Source organism: Cetorhinus maximus, chromosome 10 (genome assembly GCF_964194155.1).
Source record: "Cetorhinus maximus chromosome 10, sCetMax3.hap1.1, whole genome shotgun sequence".
Taxonomy (NCBI): Eukaryota; Metazoa; Chordata; class Chondrichthyes; order Lamniformes; family Cetorhinidae; genus Cetorhinus; species Cetorhinus maximus.
Genome location: NC_135888.1, coordinates 102,153,884 through 102,176,339, shown reverse-complemented (window position 1 = coordinate 102,176,339; position 22,456 = coordinate 102,153,884). Strand labels below are relative to the sequence as shown.

The 22,456-nt window shown below is 44.0% G+C and overlaps 1 protein-coding gene across 6 annotated transcripts in view; it reads right to left on the bottom strand.

The window, feature by feature from the left end:
* The window catches only part of LOC144685895 (rho GTPase-activating protein 26-like), a 272,264-nt gene that overhangs the window by 113,931 nt on the left and 135,877 nt on the right, over positions 1 to 22,456 (bottom strand). For all 6 annotated transcript variants that reach the window (XM_078550900.1, XM_078550905.1, XM_078550903.1 and 3 more), the window contains 3 exons: positions 10,230 to 10,269; positions 6,011 to 6,076; positions 481 to 555 (listed from right to left, as the gene is read on the bottom strand). In XM_078550900.1, coding sequence (XP_078407026.1) covers positions 481 to 555; positions 6,011 to 6,076; positions 10,230 to 10,269 — 181 coding nt within the window. The remainder of the gene's footprint in view (positions 1 to 480; positions 556 to 6,010; positions 6,077 to 10,229; positions 10,270 to 22,456) is intronic.

Sequence of the window (22,456 nt, the reverse complement as noted above, 5' to 3'; positions counted from 1 at the left end):
AGGTCTCAGCTGTGCAGACATGATGGGTCCAGTGGCCTCCTTCTATACTGAAACAATTCTGATTCTGTAGTAATAAAACTGCACCAGGCTACCACTTTTAAATTAATAAAGAAATAATTTTAAATGCAAGGGGAAAAAAATTAAAATGTGGCCCGATTGCGCTGGTTCATGGAAAATTATGTTTGTAATTATGCAATCATGAATAAGTGGAAAGCTAGTCCGCAACTTCAGTTCAGTAAACTAGTGCAAATCATCCCCAGGTTGCAGATTGTGCCCACAGCTCAAACACTATCCCATGAAGTACTGCTGAGTTTGTCTGGGAACTTCTGCACCAACAGAATTAACAGAAGTCCTATTCTGACAACCTAGGGATCACAAATTGGGGATGGGAAACACAATTGGAGTTAGTAATTAAAAAAAGTTGAACTTGTCATTTAATAGGTACAGACATGCACAAAGGAAGTCAAGCATAGTACTTACCCATTAGTAAACCTAATAGTTTCTGAACTCGGGAGTTAACACCAGCTATTCGGTACAGGCCCTGCTCATTTATACCTGTTTCAAAGTAGAGAAAAAAAACTGTTGCTAATATATCAAGCTGAATTTCTAACTTTACTGTTGTTGAAATCTACAATTATCATCCATCTACAATTACCAGTTACAACTTAAATGAGATTTAAAAAAGCATATGTTTTAGGCATTTTAAATTGATTAATTGTTCATATTTTCATGTCTGTTTGTTGAGGTAGCTTTGTATATGCATGCCTACATATTATTTACTAAACAAAAATAAAAAGGGAGAAATTGGAGTGCAAGAGAAAACTAGCAAGATATATAAAAAGATAGTAAAAGCTTCTACAAATATATAAAAAAGAAAAGAGTAGAAAAAGTGAGCATTGGTCCCTGAGAGAGTGATGCTGGGGAATTAATACCGGGAAACAAGGGAATGGCAGAGACTTTGAACAATTATTTTGTATCTGTCTTTGCAGCAGAAGACACAAAAAGCATCCCAAGAATAGTTGAAAAGCAAAGGGCAACAGGGAGAGGGTTACTTAAAACAATCACGAGAGAAAAAAATACAAGGAAGGCTAAGGGGATTAAAGGTTGACTAGTCCTCTAAATCTGATGGCCTACAAAGTGGCTGCAGAGATAGTAAATGCTTTGGTTGTAATCTTCCAAAATTCCCTAGAATCTGGAAAGGTCCCAGCAGATTGGAAAGCCACAGATGTAACACCATTATTCAATAAACGAGGGAGACATAAAGCAGGAAACTATAGGCCAATTAGTCTAACATCTCTCATTGGGAAAATTCTAGACTCCATTATTAAAGAAGGCAGTCACAGGACATTTCAAACATCATAATACAATCAGGCAGAGTGAACATGCTTTTGTGAAAGGGAAATTGTGTTTGAAAAATTTATTAGAGTTCTTTGAAGATATAACAAGCAGGGTGGATAAGGGGGAACCAGCAGATGTAGCGTTTTTGGATTTCCAAAAGGTATTCGATAAGGTGCCATGTAAAAAGGTTACTGCAGAAGATAAGAGCTCATGGTATTGGGGGTAATATATTAGCACGAATAGAGGATTGGCTAACTACCAGGAAACAGGATAATTGGATTGCGTTCAGGCTGGCAAACTGTGACTAGTGGAATGCCATGGAATCAGCGGTGGGGCACCAACTATTTATAGTTTATACTCATGATTTGGATGAAGGTACCAACTGTATTGTAGCCAAATTTTCTGATACCACCAAGGTAGGTAGGAAAGCAATTTGTGAGGATAGAAAGGCTCAAATTTTTGTGGAGTCATGGAGACTCCGTGGACTTTCCAAGATGATAGGCGGGGCCTAGATCCAGAAGTCTCGCCCCAATTTCCAACAAATTCCATTTTCGTCTAGGCAGTTGAAAGGGAGACGTGACTCACATGAGCAAAATCCAAACTCAACAGGGCCATTTGAATTCAGTGTCAAGTTCAGATAGACCCCATTTTAGCTGTAGCAAGGGCTTTAACTTGCAGTGTGGGAGTTATGAATTTTTAGAGTTGACGTAAATGGTCTTGAAGGGCGAAGGTCTGCAGAATGTCAAGTTGTCAAGTTATTTAAATCCCCAGCCCTTTAAAAAAAGACAAAAAACAGGCAGTCTGCATCAGTGAGAGGTTAAAAGAAATCTGGCCAAGCAGTTGTCATAGCTGTTTGTTGACCTTACCAGGGCTATTATTAGGTAATATCAACAAACAGCTATTGTAACTGTTAGACCAGATTTTTTTTAAACACAATAACCATTATTTCATTATTGATGCATGACTGTTTACGACAATCTGTAATTGTCCAACAGATGGGTCCTAAGTTCAGTTTGATTGACAGCTCAGAGAAGTTATTAAAGGATTAGCTGTCTTCGACACAAGTTATGAATACAACTCTGTTTTTATAAGGGATTAACTACCCAAGGGGATTTAAATGGGCTTTCATGAATGGGACTGTATTTTAATATAGCGAAGGTTGTAATAGATATTTAGATCTTTATTTTATTTAATCTCAACATGGTTCATGAAGTCTGCCCATGATGCATATTGGGTCCGTTGGCATGGAAGTTGTAAGGACAAAGGGTGGGTCAGCATAAGTTGGCACTGTAGCCTATAATGGGCCATGGGGGTGGGTGGGGGGCTTGAGTTGGAATAGAGGGTATGAGGGGCCATTGGGGTGGTTGGCATGGTTGAGGCATGGAAATTGGCTGTAGGGGTTAGGGTTAGAGGGCCTAAAATATGAGCAAATAACTGGAACTTGACAGCTCTTGTGGCAACTTCCAATCTGCATCCAGGGTGACGAGCCTGACTCCATCCCGCAGCTGCCCTTCCCTGAACAAAGATTCCACCATTCGATGGAGTTTCTCCCGAGGCGGGTGCAACAAGCTGGGAAATTTCCAACTGGCGCTACCCACCCCAGGAGTGAAAATCCGGGTCAAAGAGTCTGCAAGTTGATATAGATAATTTAAGTGACAGGGCAAAAAATTTGGCAGATGCGAGTATATGTGGGAAAATGTGAGGTTGTCCACATTGGCACGAAGAAAAGCAGTACAGAGGGATCTGGGTGTTCTTGTACATGAATGATAAAAAGTGAGTATGCAGGGACAGCAAATAATTAGGAAGGTAAATGGCGAATGTTGGCCTTCATTGCATGAGGAATGGAGTTTAAAAGCAGGGAGGTTATGCCATAACAGTACAAGTCATAGAGATACCACACATGGGGCAGAATTTTACGGCCCCATTTCGGCGGGGATGGGGCCGTAAAATGCAGCGGGCCGTTATAAATGCCATTGATGACAGCGGGAACGTAAAATCCCGCTGTCGTAAAATTCTGCCCATGGAGTACTGTGTACAGTTTTGGTCTCCTTAATTAAGTAAGGATATACTTGCACTGGAAGCAGTTCAGAGAATGCTGCTACCTGGAGTGAAAGGGTCTCCTTATGAGGAAAGGTTGTGTAGGTTAGGACTGTGCTCACTGGTGTTTAGAATAAGGAGGTGATGTAATTGAAACATAAAAGATTCTGAGGGTAGATGCTCAAGGGATGTTTCCTCATGGGGAAATTTAGAACTAGGGTATACAGTTTGAAAATAAGGTGTGTAGGGAGATGGAGAGGAATTTGTTTGGTAGTGCAGAACTTGAGTATTGCTGAAAAAAAGTTGGCATTTCTGTTGAAGCTTGTCATCTTGCACTCACCAGGACAATTCACAAGAACACAAAATGTAAGGAGAACAACAATTTATACCGTATGGGAAGAGAGTGCTGATTGGTAGAGGCATTGCCATGGATAATGTACCAGTTGACGGTGACTGATAGTTAACTGCGAAGCATTGTTTGAAATTTAAACCAGGCAGCTTTGTTACTCACAACAAGTGCTTGTGGTGGAAGAATGAATCTGAAGCTGTTTTTTTACTTCAAGCTGGTTTATTCTGAAGACAGCTCCTCAGTGCTACAAAACTCCTAGTAGCTTCCACACAGTGTTCTAGTTGTATCTATTTATACTGTTTAGATGGGAAAACCAATGCTCATCACCTGTTTTAACTAGCAATTATCTTTAAGAAGGTAATTGCTATGCAATGTGATTACTGTAACATTGATGGCTTGGCTCTGATTGGTCAAGACATTGTCCTGGGGAATGAACCAGCAAATGGGTGTCACTTATTTTGTTTAGTTGAAACAGATGCAATGTGTGTACATGTTATGTCTGCAAAGAACAGGGCCCAGTGTATTAATATGTGTAGCCTCTAGAACATGCAAATGCGCCACACTGCAAGTCCGACTGACAGTCTTAAATTGGTAAAAATAAAAAATACCTGGAAAAACTCAGCAGGTCTGGCAGCATCTGCGGAGAGGAACACAGTTAACGTTTCGAGTCCGTATGTCTCTTCAACAGAACTAAGTAAAAATAGAAAAGAGGTGAAATATTAAACCAGCTTATATTTCACCTCTTTTCTATTTTTACTTAGTTCTGTTGAAGAGTCATACGGACTCGAAACGTTAACTGTGTTCCTCTCCGCAGATGCTGCCAGACCTGCTGAGATTTTCCAGGTATTTTTATTTTTGTTTTGGATTTCCAGCATCTGCAGTTTTTTTGCTTTTATCTTAGCCTTGGAAATTGGTTATCAGCGTAATCCTTAGCGCATTGTTTAGCAAATGTTGTCCAATCATGGAATCACTGTGTTTTGAGTTTTGCAAGCATGGGCTGGTTGGGTACAGTCTGTACCTTGCCCGTTGAGAACTACGGAAGGGACATGCTGTTTGATATGACACACCAGTCTTTGGGGCATACGGCCAACATACATACCTAGCATCACACTGGCACTGAAATTCATATACCACGTTACTCATTTATGTGATAGGTAGAACATCTTTTTGGCTTGACGGCAGAATCCTGTTTGTGGTGAATACCACTTGTGTTGCTACTGCATAGTAGCAGTATGAAACAGAAGGCTTCACCTGTTGCTCAAACTTTTGAGTTACCTTGGCTTTCCAGGGTAATCTGAGGTAGACGCGGCACTTTCCAGGGCCGAAATTTACAGTCTTAGGCCCGTTCATGAGTTTGCATGATATACAACGCAAAATGATCTGATCAGGGTAGTCATTATCCTGCAGTACGCCTTTGATGCACCCCATTTCCACAGCAAGCATGGTGAGCAAATGGCTCAGGCCCTATTTACGAGGTTACCGATAAGGCCAATCTTGTAGCTCATTAAACTATAAGAATTCCAGCATGTATATGGACAAGTGAAGGTAGGCTTGCGGTAGACCATGGTAGAGAATCCCCTGTCAGATTTCTCAACTTGCCCATCAAGGAAATGGAGTTCATTTGACTGGAGTTCCATTTCAAAGGTGAATTTGAGCACAGGATGAAGCGCATTAAGTCAGCTTCTTACTTGCCAGAGTCTGCGTGCTAACCAATCAGCACTCTCTTCTCATACATTATAACTGTTGTTCCCTTTACATTTGATATTCTTGGGAATTGTCCTGATGAGCGCAAGATGAAAGGCTTCGACAAAAATGTCTCTTTTTTTCCCTGCAGTACTCAAATTATAACTATCTCAGAACACAAAATCATACTAAAGTTATCATACTAAAATTATCCTTCTGCAGGGATTACCAAAAATGAGGCACCACAAAGAATTCTATAGCCAAGTTTAACCATATTATAAAGTGTATAAATTTTTTCAAAAAAACGTTACAGACCTTAATTTAAACACTATAAAGATCAGATATTAAGATAAAATGAAGATAAAAGATTTTGAAAATTTGTTTCGTAATTTGATCAGTTGACATACAAGCTACGCTGACTTTCTTGAGCTAAAGTTGCAACGGAGTCATAATAATAACAGAAGTTTTATTTTTCAATTTTAGTCATTCAAAAGGCGATGCCAGATGGTGCATACATATGATAGCCGAACTTTATGTACAGGAACTATGTGCTAACGATGTTTTTTAATGTAGGTTAACATGAATAAAAAAAAATTGTGCTACCTCTTTCTTCAACTGCACGAATGCATTTCTTTACTAAATCAAATCCAACTTTGTCCAGTTGAGCAGCTGAAAATCAGAAACAAATCCATTAGTTTAAATGGGAGAGTTCAAACTTCAAAAACTAAATTTTTAAATACAACTAACAAAGGGTAGATGAAAAGACCAAGAAGTATCTGTTACACTTGGGAAGATTTGGCAACATACCCCCGAAAATCTATTTAAGCATGATGCGTGACAAGCAAATGAACACCCCCAGACCTCCATCTACTTCCTTCTGTTCCCTCCGGAGCACCCTGGTCCACTCCTCCATCACCCCCTACACCTCAACCCTGTCCCACGGCACCTTCCCATGCAACCGCAGAAGGTGCAACACCTGCCCCTTTACTTCCCCTCTCCCCACCGTCCAAGGGCCCAAACACTCCTTTCAAGTGAAGCAGCATTTCACTTGCACTTCCCTCAATTTAGTCTACTGCATTCGTTGCTCCCAAAGCGGTTTCCTCTACATTGGAGAGACCAAACGCAGACTGGGTGACCGCTTTGCAAAACACCTTCGGTCTGTCCACAAGCATTACCCAGACCTCCCTGTCGCTTGCCATTTCAACACTCCACCCTGCTCTCATGCCCACATGTCCATCCTTGGCCTGCTGCATTGTTCCAATGAAGCTCAACGCAAACTGGAGGAACAGCACCTCATCTTCCGACTAGGCACTTTACAGCCTTCCGGACTGAATATTGAGTTCAACAATTTTAGATCATGAACTCTCTCCTCCATCCCCACCCCCTTTCCAACATCCCCCCCCATCTTTTTTTCCAATAATTTATATAGATTTTTCTTTTCCCACCTATTTCCATTATTTTTAAATGTATTTCCATCCATTGTTTTATCTCTACCTTTTAGCCTTTTTCGATTCCTTCACCCCACCCCACCCCCACTAGGGCTATTTGTACCTTGCTTGTCCTGCTTTCTACTCTTAATTAGCACATTCCTTAGATAATATCACCACCTTCAACACCTCTTTGTCCTTTTGTCTGTGACATCTTTTGGTTATCTCCACCTATCACTGGCCCTCTATCCAGCTCTACTTGTCCCACCTCCCCTTAAACCAGCTTATATTTCACCTCTCTTCTATTTTTACTTAGTTCTATTGAAGGGTCATTCGGACTCGAAACGTTAACTGTGCTCCTCTCCGCAGATGCTGCCAGACCTGCTGAGTTTTTCCAGGTATTTTTGTTTTTGTTTTGGATTTCCAGCATCCGCAGTTTTTTTGCTTTTATTTTGCCTCCATCTACTCTTATTAAGTTTTATCATCCATGGAGAACACATGCTTTCTGTTTTTACTTCCAATAATTAAAAAGTTGCATTCATTGTTATTGAATTTCATCGTCACTTGTCAACTCAACTGAAAATCCTGTAACACAAGCTTTTGTAAGAACTAGTCTGTTTCATCTGAATTCAGTTTGCTTCTCCTCCCCAAGCTTTGGGTCAGCTACAAATTTAACTTCTTGCTTCCCCAGTTTGACCAAGCTCTTCTTAAGACTGCTCTTTCTTTGCTTCAGTCAGCTGCCTATTTCTCTTTCCTCCTTTACCTGTGTGGAGGGGACAATGAGCCAGACTTCCAACATCACTGTAATTGAGAGAAAACAGCCATAGAAATAGGAACTGGAAATATCCATTCTAATATGCTAAATTTTTCTATTCCTTCAAATACTTCAGCCAAATTATGAAACTTATTTCAACTACACAAAAAGTCATTAAGAAGGCACCATGAAATTCCAAGGCTCTAAACATGAACCCAATGGGCTAAGTGTTACAATATTTAAGTTGCAATAATATCACAGACTGAGAGCAAAACATGCAAATTGAGAGATCACTCAAGAACAGCAATTTGACTTTTAGGAATCAGCTCTCAATATTTGCTCACAGAATCTCCATTTGGGTTGCGTCAGGATCACTTGACCTCCGGTGTCATTACAGCCTTAGCCCAAACATGGACAAAAGACCCGATTTCCAATGGTGAGGTGAGAGGCTGCACTTGACATCAAGGCAGCATTTGACAGAGTGTGGCATTAATGAGCCCTAGCAAATTTGAAGTTAATGGGAAATGGGGAAAGCTCTCCAAACGCTGGAGTCACACCAAGCACAAAGGAAGGTGGTTCTTGGAAATCTTTTTTTTTTAATTCATTCACGGGATGTGGGCTTCGCTGGCTGGGCCAGCATTTATTGCCCATCCCTAGATGCCCTTGGAACATGGAAATCATATTTAACCAATTGATTAGAGTTCTTTGAAGGAGTAAGATGCACTGTGGATAAAGGGGAGCCTGTAGACGTACTATACTTGGATTTCCAGAAGGCATTTGATAAGGTGCCACATCAAAGGTTATTGTGGAAAATAAAAGCTCATGGTGTAGGGAGTGACATATTAGCATGGATAGAGGATTGGCTGGCTGGCAGAACACAGGGTATGCATAAATGGATCGTTGTCTGATGAGCAGGATGTGACCAATGGAGTCCTGCAGAGGTCTATAATGGGGCCTCAACTTTTTACAATTTTTATCAGACTTAGATGAGGGGAGCAAAGGCATGGTAGCTAAATTTGCAGAGGACACAAAAATAGGTAGGAAAGTAGGTTGCGAAGAAGACATAAGGAGTTTGCAGACGAAAATAAATAAGTTGAATGAGTGGGCAAAAATCTGGCAGATGGAGTATAATATGGGAAAACAAAGTTGTTCACTTTGGCAGGAAGAATAAAAAAAGCAGAGTATTACTTAAACGGAGAACGACTACAGAATTCCAAGGTGTAGAGGGATATAGGTGTTTTTGTGGATGAGTCACAAAAAGTTAGTATACAGGTACAGCATGTAGTTAAGAAGGCGAATGGAACGTTATCCTTTATTACTAAAGGAATTGAACATAAAAGTAAGGACATTATGCTTCAGTTATACAGGGCATTGGTGAGGCCACATCTCGAATGCTGTGTGCAGTTTTGGTCTTATTATTTAAGGAAGGCATAAATGCATTGGAGGTGGTTCAGAGGAGATTTACTAGGTTGATACCTGGATTGAATGGATTGTCTTATGAGGGTAGGGTGGACAAGCTGGGCTTGTTTCTACTAGAATTTAGAAGAGTGAGGGGTGACTTGATTGACGTATACAAGATCCTGAATGGTCTTGACAAGGTGGATGTGGAAAGGATGTTTCCTCTTGTGGGTGAGTCCAGAACTAGGGGGCACTGTTTTAAAATTAAGGGTTGCCCTTATAGAACAGAGATGAGGAGAATTTTTTTCTCTCAGAGCGTTGTGTGACTTTGGAACTCTCTGCCTTACAAGGCAGTGGAAGCAGGGTCACTGAATATTTTAAAGGCAGAGGTGGATAGATTCTAGTTGAGCAAGGGAATTAAAGGTTATTGGGGTAGATGGGAATGTAGAACTCGAAACACAAACACATCAGCATGATCTTATTGAATGGCAGAGCAGGCTTGGAGGACCAAATGGCCTACTTCTGCTCCTATTTCGTATGTTTGTGGCTGTTGGAGACCAATCATCCTAGCCTAGGACATCACTATACAGGAGTTCCTCAGGATAATGTCCTAGGCCCAAACATCTTCAGCTGCTTCATCAACGACCCTCCCTCCCTTTTTCAGTGTGAAGTTTGATGATTGTAGTGTTCAGTTCCTTTCACAGCTACTCAGATAATGAAGCAGCTCATGCCTGCATGCAGCAAGACCCAGGCTACATTCAGGTGTTGGCTGACAGGTGGAAAGAACATTTACATGACACGTAGCCAGGCAATGACCACCTTCAACAACAGAAAATCTAACCGCCTCCCCATTCAATCACATCAGTATTGATTAGAAACTTAACTGGACCAGCTATTTAAATAATGTGGCTGCAATAGCAGTTCAGAGGCTGGCTATTCTGCACCGAGTAAACTTACCTCCTGACTCCCCAAAACCTTTCCACCATCAACGAGGCACAAGTCAGTAGCATGATGTAATGCCCACCACTTTCCTGGGTGAGTGCTACAACAACACTGAAGAATACTATCCAGGACAAAGCAGCCCACTTGACTGGCACCCCATCCAACCCCTTAAACCTTCACTTCCTCCATCACTAGTGCACGGTGGCTGCTGTGTGTACCATCTACAAGATACACTGCAGGAACTTGCCAAGGCTCCTTGGACAGCATCTTCCAAATCAAATTATTAACAATAAATACTTACTGCCTTCACTTATTGGATTGTCCTTATTCAAGTTGTACACCTGAAAAGTAATAAAACATTATTTTAAAAATCCACATGAAAACTATATTAGAACTAGAAATTTATGGTAACCTGGAGCCAGCACAAATGTGCGAAGCTCGTGTTATTCAATGAGACCATGCATACATAATAATGTAGGAGGTACCTTGCCTAGACGCTGACTTAGTCACCAACAAATCTGTTCTCATGGGCGGAATTTTTCTGGCCCCATCTGGTGGAGGCGGGGCTGGAAAATTTGGTGAGCCATACAAAAGTCCATTGACTTCGGCAGGACCGGAAAATTCCACCAGTAGGAGGGGCTGTAAAATTCCATCTTTTTATTTTAATCATGTCAGTTATTCAGTACTTAGCAGTTTATGAGGCAAAAATCCTGAAATTCTGAAAACAAATTATGTTTAATTTTGCTTGAATATTTTTAAGTTTCCTTGCAGCTTACTGATTACTTGTTCCTTCAAGCCAAGAATGCTATGTTAAACTTGTTAAAAAATACTCATTCATCCTCAACTGGAGTATTGTGTCCAGTGCTGGGCACTATACTTTGGGAAAGATGTGAAGGAATTAGGGTGCAGAAAGGACTAGAACAGTTCCAGGGATGAGGAACTTCAGTTACCTGAATAGATTGGAGAAGTTGGGACTGTTTTCCTTGGCGAAAAGAAGGTTGAGGAGAAATTTGATGGAGGTATTCAAAATCATGAAAGGCCTGGACAGAGTAGATAGGGAGAAAATATTCCCATTGATGGAAGGATCAAGAACCAGAAGGCACAGGTTTAAGGTAATTGGCAAAAGAAGCAATGGCAACACAAGGAAAAACTATTTAATGTAGCGAGTGGTTAGGATCTGGAATGTACTACCTGAGAGTGTAGTGGAGGTAGGTTCAATCTAGGCATTCAGGAGGGAATTGATTATCTGAAAAGGAAGAATGTGCAGAGCTACAGGAAATCAGGAGAGTGGCACTAGGGGAATTGCTCCTTCAGAGACCTAGCACAGACACGACAGGTGAATGGCCTCCTTTTTTGTTGTAACTATTCGATGATTTTATTTATTTTTCTATTTCTTATAATTCTAGCCATGATCTTATGATTCTATGATTCTGTAAACATAAACAAATACAATTTAAATCTAGTTTTCTCATTAATTAACATCCCACTGCCTTATGATCTCCCCTTCAGTAGGTCTCACTCTATTCAGTGCCACTCTCTGCTCCTTCTCTGTGTAGTGGTTATCAGCCTTTATTTCACATGTGCCCACCTATCCTTCTTTATCCCCTCCTGTGTCGCTCTTTCTCTTCTTCTGTTTATCTCTTCATAGGAGATTGAGGGAAGGGAAGAAGGCAAACTTCTGAACCAGAATGAGGCCTCATGGAACCAGGCCTGGGTAACTGACCAAGAAGGTTAGAGAGTAGGCCTCAGCTGTGGTAGCTGTAGTGAGAGGAGCAGGAATTGGGCTGGAATCATTATAGCAAGTTGCAGTGAGAAACAAAGGGTGGAATCATCCGTGCCCGTTGGCATCAGGCATGTTCGGCAGCATGAGCGGACAATATGGCGAGAAGGCCAAAAATCAGTTTCACAACATCATGAAACCAGTTTACGATCGTCCACTCAGCCTGTAGATAGCGGGCCACGTTTCCCACCATTGCACATCAGGAACCTCATTGTAGTACATCTGCATATCATTATAAGGCCAGCCCACCATAATCAACCCGCCCACCCCACCCCCCCCCAATTGGGTCATCCGTCCACATCGGCGTGATTGCACACCAATGTGTTTCACAATAGCATATATAAGGTGTGTACTTGGCAGGCTGCACTTTGGGGGGAACTCAGACGTGAGTGCATAGTAACATTGCGGAGTGCTCGTGAGAGTCACCTGTTGGAGTTCAAGGTTGAAGCGGCGTCGGGGAGGGGTGACAAGGGCTGCACTGTGGTTGAGGCGGCTTGGGGAGGGGGAGGGGTGCAAGGGCTGCCCTGCAGTTGAAGGTAGTGCACAAGCCCGTGCGGGGAGGGGTGGGGAACGGCCACACATTAGGGAAACCTTGTATAAGGTGGCCATTCCTCTGCAGCTGAGACAGTTCAGGTGAAGCCACATTGGTCTCTAGCTTATTTGCCCTCTCAAATCAATGCAGAGGCATGAAAATGCCACAAAGTGCTCCAGAGCTTTTCACTCCTCGGGCACAGACTGCAAACTAAGGAGCATTTTAGTGGACTGCGGAACAGTTGGACGACTGGGCACTTTGTACAATCTCCGTGCTAAAGCTAGCCATGGGCCAGTCACTGTTGGAGGAGCTCACAGCCCCTTGTAAAGTCATCATCCCAGTTTGGACAATTCTCCCCCAAGGTTCAAGCCAACAGTGCAGACTTGCAGTGCGGGTTAGGAGAATGCTTGCACCTGAGCTGACAGCACAGCATGCAGTCTAGTGGGCAAAGCTGCTGCCAATCGGTCAGGAGGAGTGGGGCCGAGGAGGATGGGGTTTTGGGCAGCCATGCAGTGCACTAATCTCTGGCCATCCAAGTGGTGGCCAGCACTCTCTGGGATGCGTTAAGGGGCCTTCAGACTTAACCAAGAGAGGTTCTTAGTACACCCAAGCTAACCCACGCGTCTCTCTCTTTCATCCTGCAGGAGGAGTACATCAGGCTCTTGGGGCCTGGTGAACTAGCTATATGCCTCATGGCATACAGAGAGTGAAGATGGCGGAGAAGAGAGCAACAGAGGAGCCTGGCTATGCAGAGGAAGGAGCAGCACCCTCAGGAAGAAGGGGCGGCTGGGGCTCCCACACACGCCACCGAAGTGCCACAGCAAGTCATTGCTGGTTGGCGCCTAGCTAGATCCAGGGTCTATAGATGCCACTTTTCATTCCTGCAGATGACCGAGAACCAGTGTCACCAAAGACTGTGTGTGCCTAGAGAAATGGGCGATCACATCTCCCACCTGCTGCAGGATTTGGCGTCACGGGGACATGGAGGTTATCCACTGCCTATGGCTGTGAAAGTGACAGCATCACTCAGTTTTTACGCCAGTGGTTCCTTTCAGGACTCCACAAGTGACCTCTGTGGGATATCACAATGCTCCATCCACAAATGCATCCCTGAGATCACGGATGCCATCTTCGCGAAAGCCAGGATGCAAGTACGATTGGATTTGCACAGATCTTGGGTGCAGGGTGCCACCGACTGCATTCATATGGCGCTCAGATCTCAGTCCGCACAAGTGGTCAACTATCTCAACCGCAAAGGGTTCCATTCGCTGAATATGCAGCTGGTGTCCCACCACCACAAACGCATCCTGCAGGCCTACGCACAGTTCCCAAGGAGTGTGCACAACTCCTACATTCTCAGTCGGTCACAGGTCCCTGACATCTTCCAGGGCCCACAGAGGCTGCAGGGGTGGCTCCTCGGGGACAAGGGTTACCTGCAGATGACGTAGCTGATGACACCCATGTGGCTTCCTCAGACTGCAGCAGAGCAAAGGTATTACAAGGCTCATGCTGCAACTTGCAACCTGGTGCAGCAAACCATCAGGATGCTGAAAATGAGGCTCTGGTGCCTGGATCAGTCTAGTGGAGCCCTGCAATACAGTCCACAGAGGATGTCACCCATCACCGTTGCCTGCTGTGCCCTTTACAACCTGGCACTGCAACAGAGAGAGTAGCTAGCTGAGGAGGAGATGGAGGAGCAGAAAGTCTCCTCCGATGAGGGGGACGTCGACGTTGATGGGGGTGAGGAGGCCCTTGAAGACCACGATGAGGCCTTCGCACTGGCCAGACAAGACAGGCATGGTCGGGAAGCCCTCATAGCTGCTAAATTTGTGGAGGATGATGACGACAACATGCAGTGAGGAGACACCATAGATCCTCACATTGCATCCATGAACGTTTGACTCTAGTTTGGCTTACGGCAGCGCACATATCCTCTGTGATAATGCTCCTGTCATGGAGGTGCAGTGGAGGCCCTAATAGTCGCTCGATTGCAGGAGGATGATGATGACATGCAGTAAGGGCACTCCATAGATCTTCACATAGTCTCTGAGAATGTCTGACTCCTGGCCGAGGGCAGCTCACTTGCGCTCTGTGTTCAGTGTCATATCATGGAGATGCAGCCATGAAACTTAAAAGCACCTGATCCTTTGTCCACCTTCAGCACCTGACCCCTTCAGGAGCACAGCGTCACTGGTCACAGATGCTGACGAGATGGGGGCCAAGCCCGCCTTAAAAGGTGCTGAGAGCCCACAGACAGAATGATGGAATTCCATGACGCCTGCCCATGACGCCTGCCAGCAGCAATAACAAGCACCATTGCGGTGCAGGCATCAATAATGTGTCCAGGGAATGTGAGACAGACCACCACTTTGGTTTGAAGGCTGCACAAAGTATGGGGAAGAGGCCCTGGACTGAGACACCTGCCTTTAACTTGTGCAGAAAGGTTTCACGTCTGAGTGACACGAACACTGCTCATCAGAACAAGGAACCACAGGCAGGGAGACATTGTTGAGAGTTTATTTACAATAGTGAACATTATGTACAAGTGATTAATACCCGTGTCCAGACTGCGAAATTACATCTTCTTAACTTTTCTAACCCTGCCGCTATGTCTTGGTGCTCCCTCGACATCCACAGCAGAGGTGAAGGCAGCCTGCTGACTGCTACGCCCTGTTTGTGATGACCTTGGCAGGCATCCTCTGGAGGACCACGACCTGGAGGGTCCCAGTCTGTTTTCAGGAGCCTGCTGTGTGGCAGTGACACCCTGCTCGACCTGTGGAACTGGAGCTGCTGAGGTCCCAGGATGAGAGAATTTGGATGGGCTGGACACTCCCAGAGTCACCTGGATGGATGACCCCAGGTTGTGCACCTGCTGATTCTTCTCCCTATGGGTGCCCAAGGGCCCCTGACTGACTCCTTGAGGAGAAGGAGTAGCTGGAGTGACATCGAACTGCCCCACACCCCTCTCACGTACACACTGTTGGGGGCCAACTATGGTGTCAGCGATGGAGTTTGGCCTGCATAGCAGTGCAGGAGTGACATCCTGGACTAAGGTCTCCATGGTGGCCACCACCCTACCAGTGTTGACCTCGGTGCCTTGGCTTGCCGGCACTACCACCTCAGCCTGATGACAGACGGACTCCTCCATCATGCCTTGCAATCTGAGGAGTGCACTGGACATCCCTTCCTGATTTTCCTGAGCTCGCTTTTGCGGGTCCGGCAACCGAGACATTACCGAGTCCAGAGGCTCGTCATCAGACTTTGCAAATTTCCAGGCTCTGGCAGTCCTCGGAGTGCCGGACACCAGGGAAGTCCCTGCAGCCACTTGCTGTGGATCAGAAAGTGCAATGTGCTCACCAAATTGTGATTCCGAGGCTATTCTAAAGCTAGGTCCCACTGAGATGTGTGTCTATGTGCTGGTAGAGGGTGTGGGTGGGCGTTGTGACAGGTCTTCAAGGAAGGTGCCTTCAGATTCCTCTTTAGAAGTTTCTTCGGGACTTGATTGGAGGCCCTGGGTTGTGGACCCAGTCGGCTGCTTCTCAGATGTGCCTGCAAAAGCAAGGAAAGATAATTAGTGCATGGCAGTGGCCTGTTAAGCAGGACACATTACTCACAGCATGGTTGTCTGATCGATGTTGCACTGCTGGATCCTCACTTGGTAGAACACCGCCAACCTCACCGCCAACACAGAAATAGTCCAGATAGTCACCAGCCAGCTGGATGGCTCTGTTTTCCAAGTCCATGAGGACCTTGATTTCAGGCATTCCTCCACCAGTCTGCGACCTCTCCCTCTTGTTGTATGCCAGCTTGTCTTGTATGAAGAGATAGAGAGTGTAAGCAGGACGCCTGCCAGGCCAGATGATAAGTATGCCTGGCATGTGTGGGTGGTGAGTGGTCCCATGGATGGGATGAGGATAATGAAGGTGTGCGTGAGACAGCCAATGGTAATGTCCCTTGAACCGGCAGTGAGTGAGATCCCTGTGGATGCGTGGTGGGTTTGAGAGTGTGTGAGTTGAGAGTGATGACAGCAACGACTTTCCCTGGAGATCATCATTCATCCTCTTTTGGCGCTGGGTTGCTGTCCTCTTTTGCAGGGCAATGCCACAGACCACCGCCTCCCAAGCTGGATTAGTGTTGTTGCTGCCCATCCCATTGCCAGAGCAGGGGGATAGAGGACATCATGGCGGGCCTGCACTGCGTCCAAAAGGCCCTCAATGAACACGTCATTAAACCTGGGGGTTCCAGTCTTTTTGCCTTTCAGGGTTGTTCTTCCGCGCAGCGGTCGTGGACTGGAAGCACTGCAAGGTGTTCATACAGCTGCACTTGAAATATAGCGCCTGGCGTGATGAAGTCGTGAGGTGATCGCATGACAGGCGAATGAGAGCCCACCTGCCATCAAAACTGCGTGTTTCCTATGAATGCATAATTAATGCGGTGGGATTGAGACGATACCGCATGAGAAGCGGCCAGCGGGTTAAACATCATTTTTCCCACCCCTACCTCAGTTAGTGTAAATCTGGCACGATTCCGCCCAAAGAAAGAGGTAGACACACAGACACACAAAGTGCACTGAAAAGAATGCAAAGAGGAAAACATGATGAGAAGTAAATACTAACGAGATGGAACTACCTTGCAATAACTACTTAGCTTAACAGTGCAATAACTCTAATATGAAGAGCTGAAACAATAGGGTGAATTTTATAGGGGGTTGGTGGAGGAGGGAAATGTATTCCACCCATCTCCCTGTCAGCTGGAAAGTCGGGCATCAACTCACCAACTTTAAATCTGGCTGCCCTGCAGCGATAATATGCTGGGTGTGACCTTAATGACTTGAGAGTGGAACTTCCGCCCCTCAGGGACAGGAAGTCCCATCCTCAAGGTCTGCCAGCCAATCTGCTTGGCCGGCAGCTCTGTAGTTCCAGCACCGACAAACAACAGTTGTGATTACAAGGAGTCTCGTGATAAACGGAAGATGAAGGGGGTTGGTGGGGGGAGGGGGGGGTTGGGTTTTAGAGGCCATGAGGGTGATGGCCACAAAGTGGGGTTACCAGTGGGAAAGGAAGGTGGCATAGGCCCTCTCCACTACACCCCCTCCCCCACCCAAAGGAGATACCCCACCTTGCTTCCTGCCTTTAGCTTGTGCAGTGAAACCTGCCAGGCTGGTTGCCTTCCTTCTGCCTTCCCCAGCCACATGTCCTCATTATAGTAGCGGAGGGAGAATAGGTGGGGGGTGGGGGTGTGCTGGGCGGGAAGGCACCACTTTATTTTACTTATTTATTTATTTTACACTGGCAGAGGAGGTCATTAAATACACCCCACTGTGTGCACTGAAGCACCTTATGTTTACAAATCATTCTTGCACAAGTTGATTCAGCTCCCTAGCACAATCAAGCTTTGGTTATTTCCCAAGCTAGTTTTCCTGAAAGTTACCAAAATGTAGTTCAAACAGCAATTTCCCTCTTAAAATTTTAAGAGTTTAAATTTGGAAGAAAAATGTCATAGCTGCCAGACTAAATGTAGAAATTATGCTTGTTAATATTATGGGATATACGCTTTCAGCATGTGACATCAGTGGAAAATTCCACTCAACACTAAATGGATGAGTTAAGTTTCAGCTAAAAAAACAAACTGGATCTCTATCTCATTCTTCACATAGCCTCCATTGTGGCTCCTTCAATCTGACTGAGCTAGCTACTTCTACACATTTAAATACCTTTGGCATTAATATCTCTGGCTGGAACTGTTTATAATGTTAATAACACACCTCCATGTTAAGAAGCAACAAACCATGAACAGCTCCTGCATTATTTTCCAGCATTAATGCACTGAGCTAAGAAATACTGCACAAAGACAGGAAAGTAAACAAAACCCTCAAACTTTCATTTCTGAAACCTGGAGCCAATAACCTCGGCCTCTAAGAAAATGACAATTTTCCCTGTAATTCAGGAAAAGGGATTTCTGTTTTGTAATTTTTCACTGATTTAAAAAAAAACTTTGTTCTCCAAATATCCAAGACAACGCCAACTAAAATCAAGCTTCCATTCAATTCCTCGCAATGTTGTAATCTGCACTAATGATTATTACATACATACATGTTAATATGGCAATCATCTTGTTAAAACCAACTGGTAGTTAAACAGGTGATGGGCATTAATTATTCCAACTGAATAGAATAATAAGGTACAGCTGGAACATTGTGTGGAAGCTACCAGGAAATTAATGGCACTGAGGAATTGTCTTGGAAATAAACCAGCTTTAATCAAGAGACCTGCCTGCATTAATTCTTCCACCACAACCTCTTATTGTGAGTAACATGGTAGCAGAGGATGAACTTTAAGCTTTGCTGATTGATTGCTGTATATGAAGATTTCTGTCTCAATCCTCTGAGGGAAAAGAAGTGTACTGTTCCAACAATTCAAGTTACGGAATGGTGGAAGGACGGTGCAAAATTGCAAGCTTTGACTGTCCACCAATTTTTTCTGACTCTGAACCTTATCAGCAATGGAAGGCTGCATTTGAAATGTGGACCCGGGTTACTGCTATACCCCGGAAGCAGCAAGGTATGGCTTTGGCGTTATCATTACCAGCCAAAAGTAAGATAAGGAGTAAAGTATTTTCAGAGCGGAAAGTGGATGATTTGGATCATGAAGAGGGATTAAACCATCTGATTCTTTTTGTAGAACTTATCCAAAAATTGTATGAGTTATTGGAAGCGTATGAAGTATGACAAAAAGCGTGTCTGGGGTGGTGACTGTAGACATTTAAACCCAAAAAATGCACGGGGAATGGTTAATCGGTGTTTTCGGTGTGATTCCCAGTATCATTATGCAATGAACTGCCCACAGCGAAACTGAAAATGATGATGGTGACTATCATGATGGAATTGTATTGATTACTGGGAGTTTGAATCCGGTGATGATTATCTTGACGGTAGATTCCTTCAACTGTGCAGTTCTGGACAGTGGTTGCACTTCTACGGTGTGTGGAATGGACTGACTTAACTGCTATCTGGAGTCTCTCGATGCGGCAGACCGGCAGAAGTTCAAAGAGTACGAAAGCTCTACCTGCTTCAGGTTCAGAGATGACAATACATTAACATCCTCCAAACAGGTGGTCCTCCCTTGTAAGACAGCAGGGATCAATCTGTTTATCAGTGCTGATGTGGTTTCTAGCGAGATACTGCTATTGTTGAGTCGATCTGCGATGAAGGCAGCTCAGATGACGCTAGATATGAAGAATGATAGTGTTTGGGAAAAATGTGGATCTCCATTTTACTCGGTCAGGCCATTACTGCTTGCCACTAAGGAAGCCAGAGATTTCTCATCAAAAAGTTCATGAAGTTTTGTTAACTGCTGAGAATGAGAATTTGGTGGACAAAAAGATCATTTGGAAATTACATACAGTTTGCACATCCGGCGCCTCAGAAACGGAAGATTCTGCTTCGAGATGTGGGAGTACTCGATAAAGGATATGATGATCTTATTGAACGAGTCACTGCTCAGCGTGAAATTTGCCTTAAATATCGCAAGACACCACCACAACCTGTTGAGAGCTTGCCACTAGCCAGGGAGTTTAACGATGCAGTGGCAATGGACTTGAAAGTTTGGGACAAGGATAGGGGTATTTTTTTACTACACTTTATAGATATGGCAACTAGATTTAGTCCATCCATTGTGATACATAGTAAAGACAAAAGGACCATTGTCGATAAGGTCATGGAGAAATGGGTAGGAACAGGATTAGGAACACCAACAAAGTTCCTCACAGATAATGGTGGGGAATTCGCCAATGAGGAATTTCGAGATGTGCGAAAATTTAAACATCATAGTTATGCACGCTGCAGCTGAGAGCCCATTTAGTAATGGTCTTTGTAAAAGAAACCATGCAGTAATAGATGACATGTTACATAAAATATTAGCTGATCAACCAGGTTGTAAACAGCAAACGGCACTAGCATGGGCGGTGCACGCAAAGAACTCTTTGCAAATGGTTGGGAGGTACAGTCCATATCAGTTGGCGTACGGAAGAAATCCATCCGAAGTTACCTTCGGTGTTGTCAGATGCTCCCCCTGCCCTAGAAGGGACTATCGTTAGCTCCACTTTTTCTGCTCATCTGAACGCTTTGCATGAGGGCAGAAAAGCTTTCATTAAAGCTGAGGTTTCGGAGAAAATTTGGCGGGCCCTACGGCACGGCATAAGACCATCAGGAATACAGTTTAGACAAGGAAACATGGTATATTATAAAAGGGAAGGCCAGAAAGAGTGGAAAGGACCTGGCAAGGTTATATGGAGTAATGGGAAAGTAGTAATTGTGCAACACGGTAATCAAACTGTTAGGGTACATTCTTCACGGTTAATTGGTACTGACTATACCTTTATAGGTTCTGAACAGGACGTAGAACACGAGACACCATGCATTTCACATACACATACACATACACTGGGTAGTTATGAGGAGCAGACGATAGCAGATACAGGGTTGATTGACTATGAACAAAGTAATACTGAGGTACAGGACAACGCTATTCATCCAAAAGGGCAACTACCCAAAGTTGGAACAAAGGTAACATACATGCCAGAAGGGACCAGTGTGTGGAGGGATGCCACTATCATAGGTAGGGCAGGAAAGGCCACTGGTAAATACAAACATTGGCTAAATGTGCAGGATGAAGGACAGGAGACAAGACCTATCGATTGGCAAATTGAGATAAAGATGTGGAAACCCAGAAAGCGCAGTATGACTTCTGACAGTGGACCAGAAAGTAGTCGTGGCCCTAGAAAAAGATCATGGACTTGCGAACGGAGTTCTGTTTGCATGGGAGGATGATCAGATAGTAGCAGTCCAGAAAGGGAGAGGAACGTGAGTAGAGGCCGTAGTTTAACAAGGAAGACTTGAGAGCAAGCTAGCAATCTCAATAGAAGTCCTTATGACCGAGAGATTCTAGTAGCTGCTAATAAATTGGAAAGTAAGCTGATAGAGGAAGCCAAACAGAAAGAGTTAAAAAGTTGGAATTAGGGGTATATTCTGAAATACCTGACAGAGGACAGCCAGCTTTATCTCACAGATGGATCAGTACAGAAAAGGTACTCCCAGACGGCAGATATAAGGCCAAAGTGAGATTAGCAGCCGGAGGCTTTGAAGAGAGACTAGGAAATCAGGATGTCAGAGTGGACTTGCCTACTGCGGAGAAAGTGAGTTTGAAGATTTTTTTTAACCTATTTTGGCATCCTATTCCTGGGAGTGCAAATAGATTGATATAAAGGCTGCGTTTTTACAGGGGGAGAAGTTTCAAAGAGAAGTTTTTTTGAAATCACCCAAAGAAGCCGGGGATGTAGAAGGAAAGCTATGGAAATTGAATAAGTGTGTTTATGGGTTGAATGATGCATGTAGAGTATGGTATTTTTCTGTGAGGTCTGTCTTGTTGAAAATAGGTTGCATTCAGTTAAAGGCAGACCCCGCGATGTTCTACTGGTACCATAAGGAGAAACTAGCTGGGATCTTTATTATGCATGTTGATGATTTCCTGTGGGATGGATCTGTAGAATTTGAACAATGGGTAATTGAGTAGATAAAGAAGGAATTCAAGGTCGGAAGTCAGGCTTCTGGGGCCTTAAAATACATAGGTTTAGACATTAAGCAGAGCAAAATAAGAGTGACATTGAATCAACAATCTTGCCTAGAAAATGTTAATTATATCCCAATAACTCGTGGTAGATCCTCACAAAAAGAGGATCCTGCTCCCAAGGAAGAAATGGAACAGTTGAGAAGTTTGATTGGGCACTTGAACTGGTTGTGCACTCAGACTAGGCCTGATGCTAGTTATGATGTGTTGGAGCTGAGTACCATGGTGAAACATGTGACAGTTGAGCAAGTTCTGAGAGCAAATAAACACTTTAAAAATTAAATTCTGAGAGGTGTGTGCTCAAGTTTTCAGCCTTGGGTGATCCAGAAGATATGAGGTTGGTCATTTTTAGTGATGGTTCACATGCCAATCTCCTGGATGGGTACTCAAGTACAGCAGGGTTCATCATATTCTTGGTGGAAAAGAACGATAAATGTTGCCCACTGGCTTGGGAGGCCAAGAAAATAAAAAGGGTAGTGAAAAGCACTTTAGACTTAGTAGAGGCATTAGATATGGAGGTTTACTTGTCCGATATATTGACAGAAATATTATACAAGGGGCAATGCGGGAAAAGTTTGCCCATAGAAAGTTAT